The following is a 14,096-nucleotide window of genomic DNA, read 5'->3' on the forward strand; positions in this document are numbered from 1 at the left end:
CCTTGGGAGAGAACTGTATGTCCCCTGCTGTTTTACCCGCATTCTGCCATATTTTCCTTGTAATCAGGGCTTTGGAGTGAAGCCAGGAGCTGGAGCGCAGAGCAGTGGAGCTGCAGATTTTTGCCTGGAGCTGGAGCGGAGCCGGAGCACAGAAAATATTGACTGCTCCATTTTTTTTTCATTCTCAATCCAAAATGAATGATATTTAGCAAGGAAGTCCTAAAGGTGCCAAAAAGTTTCAGATTGTATAACAATTGATATTAACATCTACTTTACCACTTTACGTAATATGTCAGTTATTCTCACTTCGGCCAAAATCAAGATTTAATGTGCAGATACAAAATTACGAAGTTTTTTGGAGATATGTTTTATTAAAGAATCAGATAATTATCAGACATCCGGCAACACTGTAGACTGCTCCCATCCTTGTGCCAAGGTTAGGCGAGTACGTACTTGCGTAGATTAGACAGACAGTTAGATTAGTATGTGTTGATAAAAAGAAAAGGAGTACTTGTGGCAACTTAGAGACTAACAAATTTATTTGAGCATAAGCTTTTGTGAGCTACAGCTCACTTCATCAGATGCATGTGTTGATACTTCTTTTGTAAGGGTTGATCAATGACATGCGCTGAGTGCTGCGATTACGGAAAAGTGTGATGCAACATTTAAGAAATCACAAACTGGTATATTGCAAAAAAAAATAATGTTTTTGTTTCTGGATATATTAAGATATCGCAAGAGATATTAACCACTTAAGCTCATTTCTCACACGGGCTCCCGTTACTGGTACATTTGTTCATTTGTACATGCTCCCGTATCACTCTGGCGGACTTATTTTATATGTCATCTGTTCAACGGTCTTTTGGTAGCGTTGTTTGTAATTTTAAATTTACTGAAAAAGTCACGTGCAGCAGGCATATAAATATACAGTAAACATTTTTGCATAAATTAGGAATGATTTTTGGGATATATCCAGAGTGATTGGAAAATGTCCAACACAACTTTGTGGGTGAATCCTTAGGTCATTTTAAGAAAAAACGTTTCTGTGAACGCTTGTCATAAAATTCTTCCTAAGGGAGCGACAGTCCCTTCAAGGAAGTGATGAAAAGTTAATTTCTGATTAATATCTCAAAAATGCTTTAACATAGAGTAATGAAATTATGTGTCTTAGCGTTAGTATGTGCTACCATATTATATTATCCAAAATTATTTAAACCATAGGTTTCAGAGTAGCAGCGGTGTTAGTCTGTATTCGCAAAAAGAAAAGGAGTACTTGTGGCACCTTAGAGACTAACCCATTTATTTGAGCATAAGCTTTTGTGAGCTACAGCTCACTTCATTGGACGCATTCAGTGGAAAATACAGTATTTTCCACTGAATGCGTCCGATGAAGTGATTTTCCACTGAATGCATCCGATGAAGTGAGCTGTAGCTCACAAAAGCTTATGCTCAAATAAATTGGTTAGTCTCTAAGGTGCCACAAGTCCTCCTTTTCTATTTAAACTATAGGCATCCTGAATGGGCGGTTGGTCATTTTTATTTCATATTTCAAGAAAGGCTTGTCGTCGACTGCCCCGGCTACGAGAGGTAATATTAGGTTACATAATGAGTTAATAATTTTTGGTTATTATTTATTAATATTAATACTTTTCTTGCAGTTTTAATAAAGTAACATGTTAAAATATTAAAATATACTTTAATAATAATTTTTTGAAAAAAGAAAATGTGATCATTTTTGTCCAGAAAATCCAAATAAATTCAAAGTACCTTAAGTGGTTAAGATATCACATTATTAAAAAAAAATGTAATGCTTTTGTTCATTGCTTTCCAAAGATCATAACAAGAAACGTTTGGATGCAGTAGCAGCACAAGAAGATTTGGCCATGGCTTCAACAACAAAAAATAAATCAAATCTGCCCTCCATGATTGATAGCCGATATACAGAAAAGGATCAACACGATGTCTTTACTTTTGAATTTGAAAAGCCCAAATTGGGGCTTTTGGGAAAAGCAAAGAAGAAATTGGCAATGTGCAAGGTGGAAAAAGAAGTGAATGGCGAGATCAAACCATGTAGCTTCAAGACAAATGAAGCAAGTGCCGTGAAAAGTTTCAACCTTTGGCGGCATGTAAAATGTAACCATCCTAAAAACTATGCGGCTACACTCTTCAGTTGGCAATCTGGGATGGACTGAACAAAGAACATGTGAAGAAATTACTGGCAAAAATTCGACAAGTCATTGTCAAACTACGAACCCCAAGTATTTGAAGTGTTCTGCTCGATCTACATGGGGTAACTCAATCATTGGATACTGTGACTCTCTGGGGTTCAACATTTGCCATGACTGATCGGCTTCTCGTTTTTCAATCTTACTGTGAACAAGTGGCTGCTGCTGGAACAAGAGAATTCAAGTTAACAAAAGCTGAATGGGACGAAGTGAAGAACCTGTGAGACCTCTTGGCAAAGCCAAACGAAACAACTGTGAATCTTCAAGCTGTCGATGTAACCCCGGGAGTTTTAATGAAGGAATGGCGAAAACTGTCAAAATTCTTGCAAGAAAATGGTGGACAAATTGCAGAAGGAATTCTATCCTCCATGCAGAAATGTGAAGAGAAGCTCTTTGAGTTTATGTTGACCCACGGTATCAGATTCTTCTTACCTCAAGGGAAATACCAAAGGAAAAGGAAGGGCTCCTTGATAGTGCTCGACAACTAAAACAAAATCGATTGCTACATTTGAACTCGGCGAAAGAGGTTGAAGAAAACTAAACACATCAAAAGGAGTCATCAACAATCGAATTTACAGTTTCGGAAAGTTCACATCCTTCAGAAATAGCAGGGTGTTCTCAAACTTCTGTCTCCACTCTGAACTTGTTTGAGCGTCCATCCCTGAGACGTCTTAAACCATCACAGGGAAATGGAGATAATTCAAGCACCAATTCTTCAGAAGAGGATGCCTTTGAAAAGGAATTGGATAAATAAGAAAGACGCAGGGGAATTTCTGCGATTCAAAATTGTAATGAAGCATTATTCGAGAAAAACTTTCGGGAAGATTGTGAGGCAATGGAGTCTATTGGTAGGCTAAAAGTTAAGTGTTTTTGAGACCATTCACAGCTACCCACACCACATTCAGGCTCCCTTTAGAATTGCTTTGAGCATGCCAACAACTCAAGCTAGTGTAGGCAGTGCGGCAGGCTATGAAAGACAACTTAATTGCTGCAATAACTTTTTACAGAATGAATTATGAATGATTCTAGTTTGTATTATTGTGGATGACATTTAAATAGTTTTAAAAGTCTGAATAAAAATAATGTTTTTTCAAAATTACAGTATGCACTTTTTTATTTAGTTAAAAATTAATTTGAGTTGGAGCGCCAAGCGGAGTTGGAGCAGAGCTGGAGAAGTCACTATTGGTGCCGGAGTGGAGCTGGACTGGAGCAATTCAAAATTTGATTGCTCCAAATCCCTGCTTGTAATAGCAGTCTTGGATGATGACCCAGCACATGTTGTTCATTTTAAAAACACTTTCACTGCAGATTTGACAAAATGCAAAGAAGGTACCAATGTGAGATTATTAAAGATAGCTACAGCATTCAACCCAAGGTTTAAGAATCTGAAGTGCCTTCCAAAATCTGGGAGGGATGACGTGTGGAGCATGCTTTCAGAAGTCTTATAAGAGCAACACTCTGAAGTGGAAACTACAGAATTCGAACCACCAAAAAAAAAAAAAAAAAAATCAGCCTTCTGCTGGTGGCATCTGACTCAGATAATTAAAGTGAACATGCATCGGTCTGCACTGCTTTGGATCGTTATTGAGCAGAACCCATCATCAGCATGGATGCATGTCCTCTGGAATGGTGGTTGAAGCATGAATAGACATATGAATCTTTAGCATATATGGCACATACATATCTTGCAACGCCGTCTACAACAGTGCCATGAGAATGCCTGTTCTCACTTTCAAGTGGCATTGTAAACACGAAGCGGGCAGCATTATCTCCAGTTCTTATGTCAGGGCAGTCTTGTGCCTGGAGTATATTTCATTAAAGTTGTATCTAGACTAGCATCTGGAGAAATGGACTTCCCTCCTGTGAGACAATACCATCACTGCAGGTCACCCCTTCAGTATATCTTTTCTGATATTATCAGCATACACTTTCCCTCTCAATTCATTATTTCTAGTGATACCTTCCTAAAGAAATCTTCCTCCTTCTCTATTTAACTCCCTTCACATACTTCTAGATTGCTATACCTTTATAATCCTCTGATGCTTAGCCAAAGCTTCGTGTTTAGTTTGATTCTTTCCTTTAAGTTATTATTGTTATTTATGTCTGTATTTCCACAGGTGAAAGCAAAACAGAGGAAACAGAAATATAGCGGGGTCTCAGGAGATAAGAAGCTTGGTAAGGAGATAAAATAAGATTCACCTCGGGCAAATCTAAGCCAGCAAACATTAACTTGATTGGAAGGTAGGAACCCTGAAACCCTAAGTGTTGAGACTTGTTTGCAGGGGCAATCAAATATTGTCCAATCCCATGCCACATTGGCAACTGACCTAGAGAGGGGGCTGCCTTTAAGTTACATCAACTGGGGTAGATTGCAGCCACCCCTTTTCTTGAAATAAAAAAAAAAAAGTCCACAAGGATGACAGATCCTAACAAAGGCTGCTTGGATCAAGCTGAAGCACTGCACATCATGATCTGTCATTTCTGTAGACTGTACCTCTTTTAAAGAAGAGAGCATTTGCAGGCTATGTTTTGGCCACCCCAGGGCCAAGCAAGGGTAGAGAATGATCTCCGATAGAGAAATATGAGGGAAGGGACACACTGTTTTTTCCTTACTGATTAACAGTTGAACTTGGAGAAAGTCTTTCCATTGAAAAGACCAGATTGTTCTTAAGATAGTACAAGATATATTCCAGATCCCAGTGCCAAGAACACTGACTGGATTCGCTGTGTTATGCGCATATTAGTAGGAGGCGCTCTACACAGATACAGTGAGAAGACATGGAAGAATGTCAATACTCAAACTGCCAAAGGCTTTTTGTCTTGTAAACAGAACAATGGTTAGCTAATTTCCCCAGGAGTCAGGGTCAGAGTCAAGCTGGGATCAGAGACTAGAGATCAGAAATGTCTGAAACATCAGTTTTCTAGGTGTTTGTGGGAGGATCTGTGGGGATGCTAATCTGGGGAGCAGGGAGGATTTTTAGCAGGAGGGAAATAAGGTGGGAATTTTGAATGTAGTGACTTACTCTGCCTTCTTACATCCGAAAACCACCTTGCATAAGTATCCCATCTAACCCAAGTCCCTCATGCCGGTGCCCAAGTGGTGGGTTGGGAACTTGTGACAAGTGGGGTGGCTTGAAGTGCATCTGCAGCTAGCAATGAGAATGTGAGCAGGAAGGAACTGGGAAAGGTGCTTCTGGTGAAACACCTGGGAGGAGGCTGAAAGGGGATGCAGAGGAACTAACAGTCATGATGAGAGAGAGATATAAAAACTTGAGGATGGGGAAACTGGTCTTCAGCTTCACAGTACAACATACGGAACAGGAGTCTACAATGCCCTAAGAATTAGAGCATACCTAAGAACTTTGGCAGGATGAACAATTGTGAGAAATACCTGTTCAAGCTCAGAGACTGCAAACACCACCTTCTCCAGGGTTTCCCCATGAATCTCCAGGAACCTTCTGACTGTTCCTGTAAGCAAGAGAATTAAATACATTGAGCAAACAGGGAGACAGATTTACAGTCTCAGCTACGATCAGGGACACTCACCAGCTATAGGCAAATACGAAAGATGCTTCCCTCCTTCTGCAAGTGGGGGAAGGCCCCCACCCCACAGACAGGAACCTAATAGGTAGCTAAGAGCACTACACACAGTGGAGTGGGCACACACAAAAAGACAGCTTGCTAGATATTAAGAATATCCATAGTGATAGAATCATAGAAAGGTAGGGTGGGGAAGGATCTCGCAAAGTCATCAAGTCCAGCCCCTCATGCCGAGGCAGGACCACGTAAACCTATACCATTCTGGACAGTTTTGTCCAAACTGTTTTTAAAAACCTCCAGTGATGGGCATTCCACCACATCCCTTGGAAGCCTATTCCAGAGCTGAACTATCCTTATAGTTAGAAAGATTTTCCTAATACTTAACATAAATCTCCCTTGCTGCAGATTAAGACTATGTCTCCACTAGCAACTGAATGACAAAACTTTTGTCTTTCAGAGGTGTTAAATCCGTCCCCCACCCCCCGAAAGACAAAAGTTTTGCCAATGACAAGTGCTGGTGTGAACAGCACTTTGTTGCCAGGAGCACGCTCCCGCGGACAAAGCTAACGCCGCTCATTGGGGATGGAAGTTTTGTCCGCAGGAGAGCTGACAAACAGCGGCTACGCTGCGCGACTTTTAGCGACACAGCTAAAAGTTGAATAGTGTAGACATAGCCTAAGACTATTCCTTTTTGTCCTATCGTCAGTGGACATGGAGAGCAGCTGATCACAGTTTCTTTATAACAGCCTGAACATATCCGAAGACTCTTATCAGGATCCCCCTCAGTATTTTCTTCTCAAAACTAAACATGCCCAGTTTTTTAACCTTTCCTCATAGGTCAGGTTTTCTAATCCTTTTATCATTTTTGTTGTTCTCTTCGGGACTGTCTCCAGCTTGTCCACATCTTCTCTGAAGCATGGTGTCCAGAGGTGAATACAGCACTCCAACTGAGGCCTCACCAGGGCTGAGTAGAGTGGGACAATAACCTCCTGTGTCTTACATACGACACTCCTTTAATACACACCAGAATTATATTAGCCTACACACTGTTGACACGGTCATTTCTTCCCTCATGGGATCTCTCAAAAGCTGTCCTTTTCTCTCAGCCCACTTGTTCATGCAGTGACTGCAGTAGCTCAGACAAAAACGTCTGGCTTCTCACCTCCTTCCTTCAAACAATCCACTGAAAGTCTTCTACTACAACCCTCTGACCATGTCACACTCATATTCAAATCCCGTCACTGGTACAGTGTTCATCTAAATTCATGCTTCTGGAATTTACCTTCAAGGTTCTGCACAAATTTTGCTCCTGCTTAAAATTCTGCTCCCAGTTTTCTCTACTCCCTCTCCCACATCCTTTGTTCTGGTTAAGCCTCCCTCCTCTCCACATCTTTTGGATAGTATCCTTGTTCCATTCATCTTTGGATCTTCCGTTCTGCCACTCTTGCTGGGAACAATCTCCTCTCTAAATGCTGAATGACCACACTCTCTCCAACCAAATCCTTCTCTACACACATCTGCAAGACCCATCAATGTTAATCAAGGTGCAAAAAAGCCAACATCTTATCATTTTGATAACAGACCCTCACCTGATGACAACTGTATTTTCTCTCATTTAGAATGCAAGTCTCTTGGGGCTGGGAGCTTGTTACTTTCTAGGTATTGGGCAGTGCACAATGGGGCACTCAACACAGGGCAAAGGATCTTCTCTCCATGGAAGCTTCCCTTTACAGTAAACTGGAAATGGGTATGAGAAACAAAAACATTGGCTCTAATAGTAGGACAACAATCACATGGTGTCAGCAACTGAACCTGTGGGCACATTGCCTGTAAACTGTAGAGGAGCCTGGCAAATTTCCTGAGAAAAGGAGTGGCAGAGATGTGAAACATGTTCCCAGAGACCCACAAGGCCAACTCAATCCATTCCCTTATGAGCCAAGCTCCATTCTCAGAACTACTTCCAGAAAAGGTTACTAACATATGTTGAGCGAAAGTCCCAGAACAAGTCAACATGCACTGCAAGTTTCCAGGAAAGCCAGGCACCTCAAGCAACCCCAAACTGCACACAAGCTAATCTTTAGTAGTAGAGGCTGCTCCAAAGCCGATTCATCAGCACAAAGCCTCACAAACAAACCAAGACACCACCACAAAGGGCAATGAATTTAGAAATAAGAAATCCCAAGGATTTTCTGATGCACTGGAGAAGAGAGACTTATGGTGACATTTGTCACTCACTCTGAGGAGCCTTTCATTGTAGCATCTAATTGTGCACCCCTGCTGGCCTGCTGCAGATGTAAAGTGCTGCCAATACCTTGGAGGAAACTCCAAAAAGCATTTTAAATTAGAAGTGATTCTCTTGTGATTTGCAGATTTTATAGTACAGTAACACCTCACGTAAAGTCGTCCCGATTAAGTCGTTGTTAAGTTGCTGATCAATTAGGAAACATGCTCATTTAAAGTTGCGCAATGCTCCCTTATAAGGTTCTTTGGCAGCCGCCTGCTTTGTCCACTGCTTGCAGAAAGAGCAGCCCGTTGCAGCGAGCTGGTGGGGGCTTGGAACCAGGGTGGACCAGCAGACCGCTGCCAACCGCCCCCCTCCCCCGCATCAGCTCTCCGCTTCCCTAAGTTCCCTGTGCGGCAGCCGCCCAGCAGGCTATCAATATTGCAGGCAGTTCAGCTGTCCCTCCCCCCACTGCCTTGGAGCTGCTCCCGCAAGCCTCCTGCTTGCTGGGGGGGAGGGGGAGAAAGGAGTGAAGGGGGCTAATGTCAGGGTGTCCCCCTCACATACCCCATCTCCATGGAGGGACACACGACAGGGCTCCGGATGGAGGGAGCTTCCTAGCAGCAGCTGCTATCTCAACTTGCTGATCTACTTAAGATAGTTTACCTAAGAGTGGGGTCACCATACTTAAAGGGGCACAAGGGTGTGTCTCTGTCTGCCATGCTGTCTCCCCTCCCTCCATTTGTGCTGCCTTGTAGAGTGTGAAGCTACATTAACAATGGGTTAACCCCTGAGGGCTCAGCCAAGTGCTAGGTCATCATTTAGAGTACGGCATTCTCTGGGAAATGGCCTACCCTCTGACTTCACCACCTCAACCAAGCTTCACAATCCTCATCGCTGTGTACAGTATTAAATTGTTTGTTTAAAACTTATAGTGTGTGTGTGTGTGTGTGTGTGTGTGTGTGTGGTGAAAAAAATTTCCCTGGAACCTGACCTGCCCCTATTTACATTAATTCTTATGGGGAAATTGGATTTGCTTAACATCATTCCACTTATAGTCACATTTTTCAGGAACATAACTACAACGTTAAGTGAGGAGTTACTGTATTTCCTCTCTCCTGCTTTCTTGGGCTATCCCAAGATGTGGTCAAGTTCCCATCAACACTAACAGGGGAAAACTGTTTTGTAACCAGTTCCCCAGATTGGGATGTCCTCGTGGTGCAGATGGGGCTCTTAGGCTGTGATCTTGTCAGCTCTCATCTGTTAGTCATTTGGACAGGAAGAAACTAAAGGCCAGCACTTCACAGAACATTATTGGATTGTATGGATGTGCAGAGACTGAGAGCAGCAAGGAAGGGGTGTTACCAGTTTAGAGAACAAAATCCAAACACATTAAATCAGTGAAGGACTTTTCAAGCAATAGCAGCAGTTTGGAGAAAAAGAGGATGCATTTCCAAACATTTCCTGCAGTGAAATTTTCATGTAAATGGGTTAAACCACAGCAAAATCTCACAGGGGCCAATACTGCTGTGGTTGAACAGCACCGTCAGTCATAAGGCCACCTTCCCTTCGTAAGTCTCTCCCAGCTCCCCTTTTCACCTTGAAGGCTCTTCTCCATTCACAAGCCATCTGTTGGGTACATACAGCTAAAACAGGAAGATTTTCAAACACTGGGCGTTTTACCTCTGGTAGAAATGCAGGCTCCTGGCAAAACAATGCTGACTGAAACACCTAGGCATTTGCTAGGTCTACACCTGAATATACATCTCTACTGACTTTGACCCAATGGAAGGCCCCACTACTGCCTTAACATCCTGCTGCTTAACACCCCAACCCCAAATGCTCCAACACCGTGCTGTTATTTAAGTCTAATGTGCACAACATGGGCTCCAGCTGGTGTAGTGTTAGGATGCAACAAACTTCCAAGACCTACTTACGCAGTGCTATGTGGGTTGCATCCTCCAAAGGGTAGCCTCTTTTCACAGAGTTTATGACACAGAATCCCACAGAGGACATTGCCTGCTCCCTGAAGTCAAGAGGAGAAAAGAAACCCAGGTATGAAAACAGAACCTCATATGGGAGTGAGCTATTGGCAGGAGGTATGGGGGAGGCAAGAAGCAGCTCAGTGGGCAGGATAAGCACTAGCACATCCCTCCTCTCTACTTGAGGAACATCTTTTGGTTTGCAGCAGAGGGATTCCCAGCTTATGAGCCACAGGAGTTCACTAGGTGGAGAAGGCAGAGAAACACTACTTGCCCCCAACTTTCTCCAGATTTGTTCCTGAACATCCCTTCCCACTTGGACCACTTCCTAATATCTCAAACCAAGCTCCCGATAAGCCGCTCCCCCACCCAGTCCACTGGAAAACTGCTGTCTGCAGGTGGGCTCTTCCAGGAACAGAAGAGGAGACGCAGGGAATGGGTTCTTTGGAGTGCTGGCAGGCTGGCACTAGTTTTTCCATGTCTTATCCACTTAACTAGTTTCCTGTTTGCCAAAAAAGATTTCCACTGCTGCAAATCAGAGGAAACAAGAGAGGGCTGGTGAAAACAGAGGGAAGGAAACCACGAGAGCATTCCCTCTTTCCTGTGGGGCCTGTTAGGTCTGCTGGAGGCTAGAATCCATGACAAATCTTAGGAAGCTTCTTGGGTCCTCCACACTGCCCTCTTGGTGGAATAATAATTGTTATTTTTGCACTGACAAGTGCTCTTAGTGATCAACTACATTGCCAGCCCTTTCCCTGTAGCAAGCGCAAGCTCAAAGACCTTTTTTTAAGAAGTGAAAAGTGCAGGTCTCCAACAACTGTTTAATATGCTATACCAAGATCAAAGCTGGTGACTGCCAACTTTACAAAGTCCAAAGTTAGTTACTTTCGAAAGGTGACTGCCACCTAACGCCATCTAGCAAACTAAGTTTTGTTGTTTTCCTGCTTTGCTACTTAATACCAAAATCCATCCCTCACCCCAGTAATAGAAAAATTAAGTCTTTCATGAACTCTATTTTCAGGGTGTCATAACTCAGAAACCTCTTGTCCAAATCACTTCAAAGTTTGCAGGAAAATTCTCCTCAGGCCCAGACCTAGCTACCAGTTTTAAGGCACATAAAACTATAGATTTGAGAAGATTGGGGGATTCTGGAAAAAAGTGGCCTTATTATAGAAACTCAGGTGTAAACTTGACTATGAAGCAACTATCATTGCACTGTAACAAACAGATCTTCAAATATCTAGAAAAGTTGTTTTCCCCCTCTCCCGAGAAACCACAAAGCTCCATTGATAAAAAAGGTAAAAGCCATAAACTAATCATCTGTGGATTTAGAAACACCCTGATTCACAGCGTGAAGATTTTATAGGATTTTCTGCAAGGTATAAGTAACACCATAAAAAGGAAGTGCTTCTTCACATTGTAATCACTTATCACTACAGGAGGCTTAGAGGCACATATTGGACTGAATTATATAATTGGTAATGCCATCATGCGTAGCATACTAGCTAAGACAGGCATACTTGCATCTCAGACTTCAGGGGATCAGCTGTTCACCACAGGAGTCAGAATGGATCTTCCCGTCTCCAAACATAGAGCATTATGTTCCTGGCCTTCTGCACTATTTGGAAGGTGGAGTGGGAAGAGAAATCTGCCTTTCCCCTGGGCAATCAGTATCATCTTGGCCAGGCTGTGATATATTGACTGATTATCTGATACAACAAAGTCAATTATGCTTGCGTATTCTCCCTTCAAAATGACAACTCACGCTCCCGGAGCGAATAAGTGAGGGAGCAGAGTGGTCCCAGACTCTGTCCAGGTCTGAGATTGTTGATGGGCGTTCATACCCACCTGGACTCTGCCCACATCAGGTAACCCAGAAGCAGCATGTATTATGAGTAACAGAGCCTGGCCCAAATTGCCATGTGCTTACTTTGCAAGCTGTAGGACATTGCGGTAGCAGCTATACAGGGAGCTCTCGGCTGCTGTGCGATATCTGCTCTTGTATTTGGGTCCCACGGTGTGAATAATGAATCGTGCACCCAGGTTAAATCCTTTAGTCAGTTTTGCCTCCCCCGTCCGGCATCCTAAAGAAACATACAAAGGATAAGACACCCAAGTCTTGGTAGGGCAGAGAGTAAAGCACCTCACTTCTTCATCCCCACACCAAACCCCACCCTGCAGCAACTTACTTCCACCTCATTAGTTCCTGCACCACAAGATGGCAAGCTGCTACAGCAGCACTCAGCCAGCCCGGGGACATGCGGTGAGCTGTACCATCTCCAGTCTGCTTCTCAGAAGCTGAGCATTCACGGAGTAGAACAGAAGCACCAAGTCACTGGAGAGGCTGTGTACTTGACTGCAGCTCCCCACACTCCCCCTCCCCCACCACACAAAAGCAGTATACTAACTTGGCAAGACAGTTGCAGTAGAAACATGTTATGCAGACAAACACAAACTCGGCTCTTCTGAAAGGCTTTGGGAGACTATGCTGTTTGATTAAATTTCTTGGTATAGGAGATGGACATGGTCCTTTTAATCAGCCAACTTGTGGTTGGCAGAGCTTTTAGAGATGGAGAAGCCATAACGCCATGTTTCTCCACATCACATGGAGCACAGTTGTGCCTTGTGGTTTGTTCCACAAGATTTTCATCTGCCCAGTTTTTAATGTCTCCAGGGATGCCTAACAGATCTCACTGTCCAGAAGGATTTCTGGGTATTCTGTCTACATTTTCTATTGTTCTATTTCATTCCTTTTCTCTTGGACAACTTGTCTCCAACAGACAGCGAAGTGTTTCCTCACATACATGTAGCCTTCTGGGAACCATTTCCCCCCCTCACATACTGGTAGCCTTCTGGGGATCATTAATAAGCATCTATTTCACAACCAGTAGTACACTGTGCACTTTGCAGAGAGTGATCTGGGCTCAAATCTATTCCAGTGGACCAAACTTCTTGCATCTTTAGGGCAAGATAGAAAAGCGAATGTACTAGCCAGGAGCTACAAGATGTTTTTTCCTCAAGTCTCCCCTTAAGAGAGAGAAATACTCTCAGAATCCACCTGCACAAGACTGACTTAAACTATTCCAGCCCCACCTAAGGAGCGGAATTTACTCACATTGGTGATAGAGTTATATTAGATATGCATCTCATGATTTTTTAAAACAAACTTTGTATTGTGGATAATCTAAGCACTATACCCAGATGCACACACTGTTTTGTTTAATAAAAAAAAATAAAAAATGTATGTAGTACACAGGTTAACATTAGCTTTAATATAATTTTTAAATCTGTTTTGTGCAACTCTAAGAGTATTTCCTGTGTTCTGCACCACAGAACTGAGAAGGAGCATTTGCTCTGTCTCAACAACAGTCCCAGCCCACTCCCAGCTGCTCCTTCCCTCATCCCTTGAGGAGTGCTGAAAACGCTGAGTAGGGTGATTGCTGCTCCTCCTGGCTTTCAATACAACACACCTTCTGTGGTTTTCTAGATGGAAACCAGTAGCAGAATAGGGAGGTCTACTCTACTACTTCCCTACTCCAGGTTAGAGAATGGAACAACTTCAAGAGGAGAGATTAAGGGAGATCCACATCAGAATATCCATATCCCAGAGTTTAGAACACTCTGCTGAGAGGCAGCAGATCCTGACCGAAATTCTCTTCTTATCAGACAGAGGGGAGACTTGAACCATGGTCTCCCACCCTCTGGGTGAGTACCCTAACCACTGGGCTGAAGGTTATAAGGGAGTTCTTCCTCCTGCCCGTTTTGTGTGGAGCTACGAGGCCTCTGACTATGCCAACTTGATTGGGCCCCACACTTGTGTTATGTGGAGGAGCACCTATCTTCCCGTGATTCATGTATTGCATGGGGTCTTAGGCAACAGAGAGGCACCCAAATGCCTAGAATGAGGCAGCAGTCTGCATGCCCAGAGAAAGAAACATGTTCCTAGAGAATTTTTACTGCAATAATTTAGGCACTGAGGAAGTTTAGGCACCTACAGGGTTAGGTGGCAGCCAAGTGGGAGTTTGGTGGATCTCAATGTTGCCTAAAAACAGGACTTAGGCACTTAAGTACCTTTGTGAATCCCACCAGAAGTCTCTATTTTTCCCCTCATTGTTCTAGACCAGGGGT

The 14,096-nt window shown here is 43.1% G+C and overlaps 1 protein-coding gene across 7 annotated transcripts in view; it reads right to left on the reverse strand.

Annotated features, from left to right (window-relative positions):
* Window positions 1-14,096, reverse strand: part of GDAP2 (ganglioside induced differentiation associated protein 2) — a 44,764-nt gene that overhangs the window by 21,289 nt on the left and 9,379 nt on the right. For all 7 annotated transcript variants that reach the window (XR_012154739.2, XM_073310237.2, XM_073310250.2 and 4 more), the window contains exons 4-6: window positions 11,899-12,052; window positions 9,924-10,012; window positions 5,617-5,693 (exon numbers count right to left, since the gene is read on the reverse strand). Coding sequence is in view for 6 of the 7 variants with exons in the window: in XM_073310237.2 (XP_073166338.2) it covers window positions 5,617-5,693; window positions 9,924-10,012; window positions 11,899-12,052 (320 nt within the window). In the remaining variant the exon portion in view is untranslated. The remainder of the gene's footprint in view (window positions 1-5,616; window positions 5,694-9,923; window positions 10,013-11,898; window positions 12,053-14,096) is intronic.

Source organism: Lepidochelys kempii, chromosome 1 (assembly GCF_965140285.1).
Source record: "Lepidochelys kempii isolate rLepKem1 chromosome 1, rLepKem1.hap1, whole genome shotgun sequence".
NCBI classification, from domain to species: Eukaryota; Metazoa; Chordata; order Testudines; family Cheloniidae; genus Lepidochelys; species Lepidochelys kempii.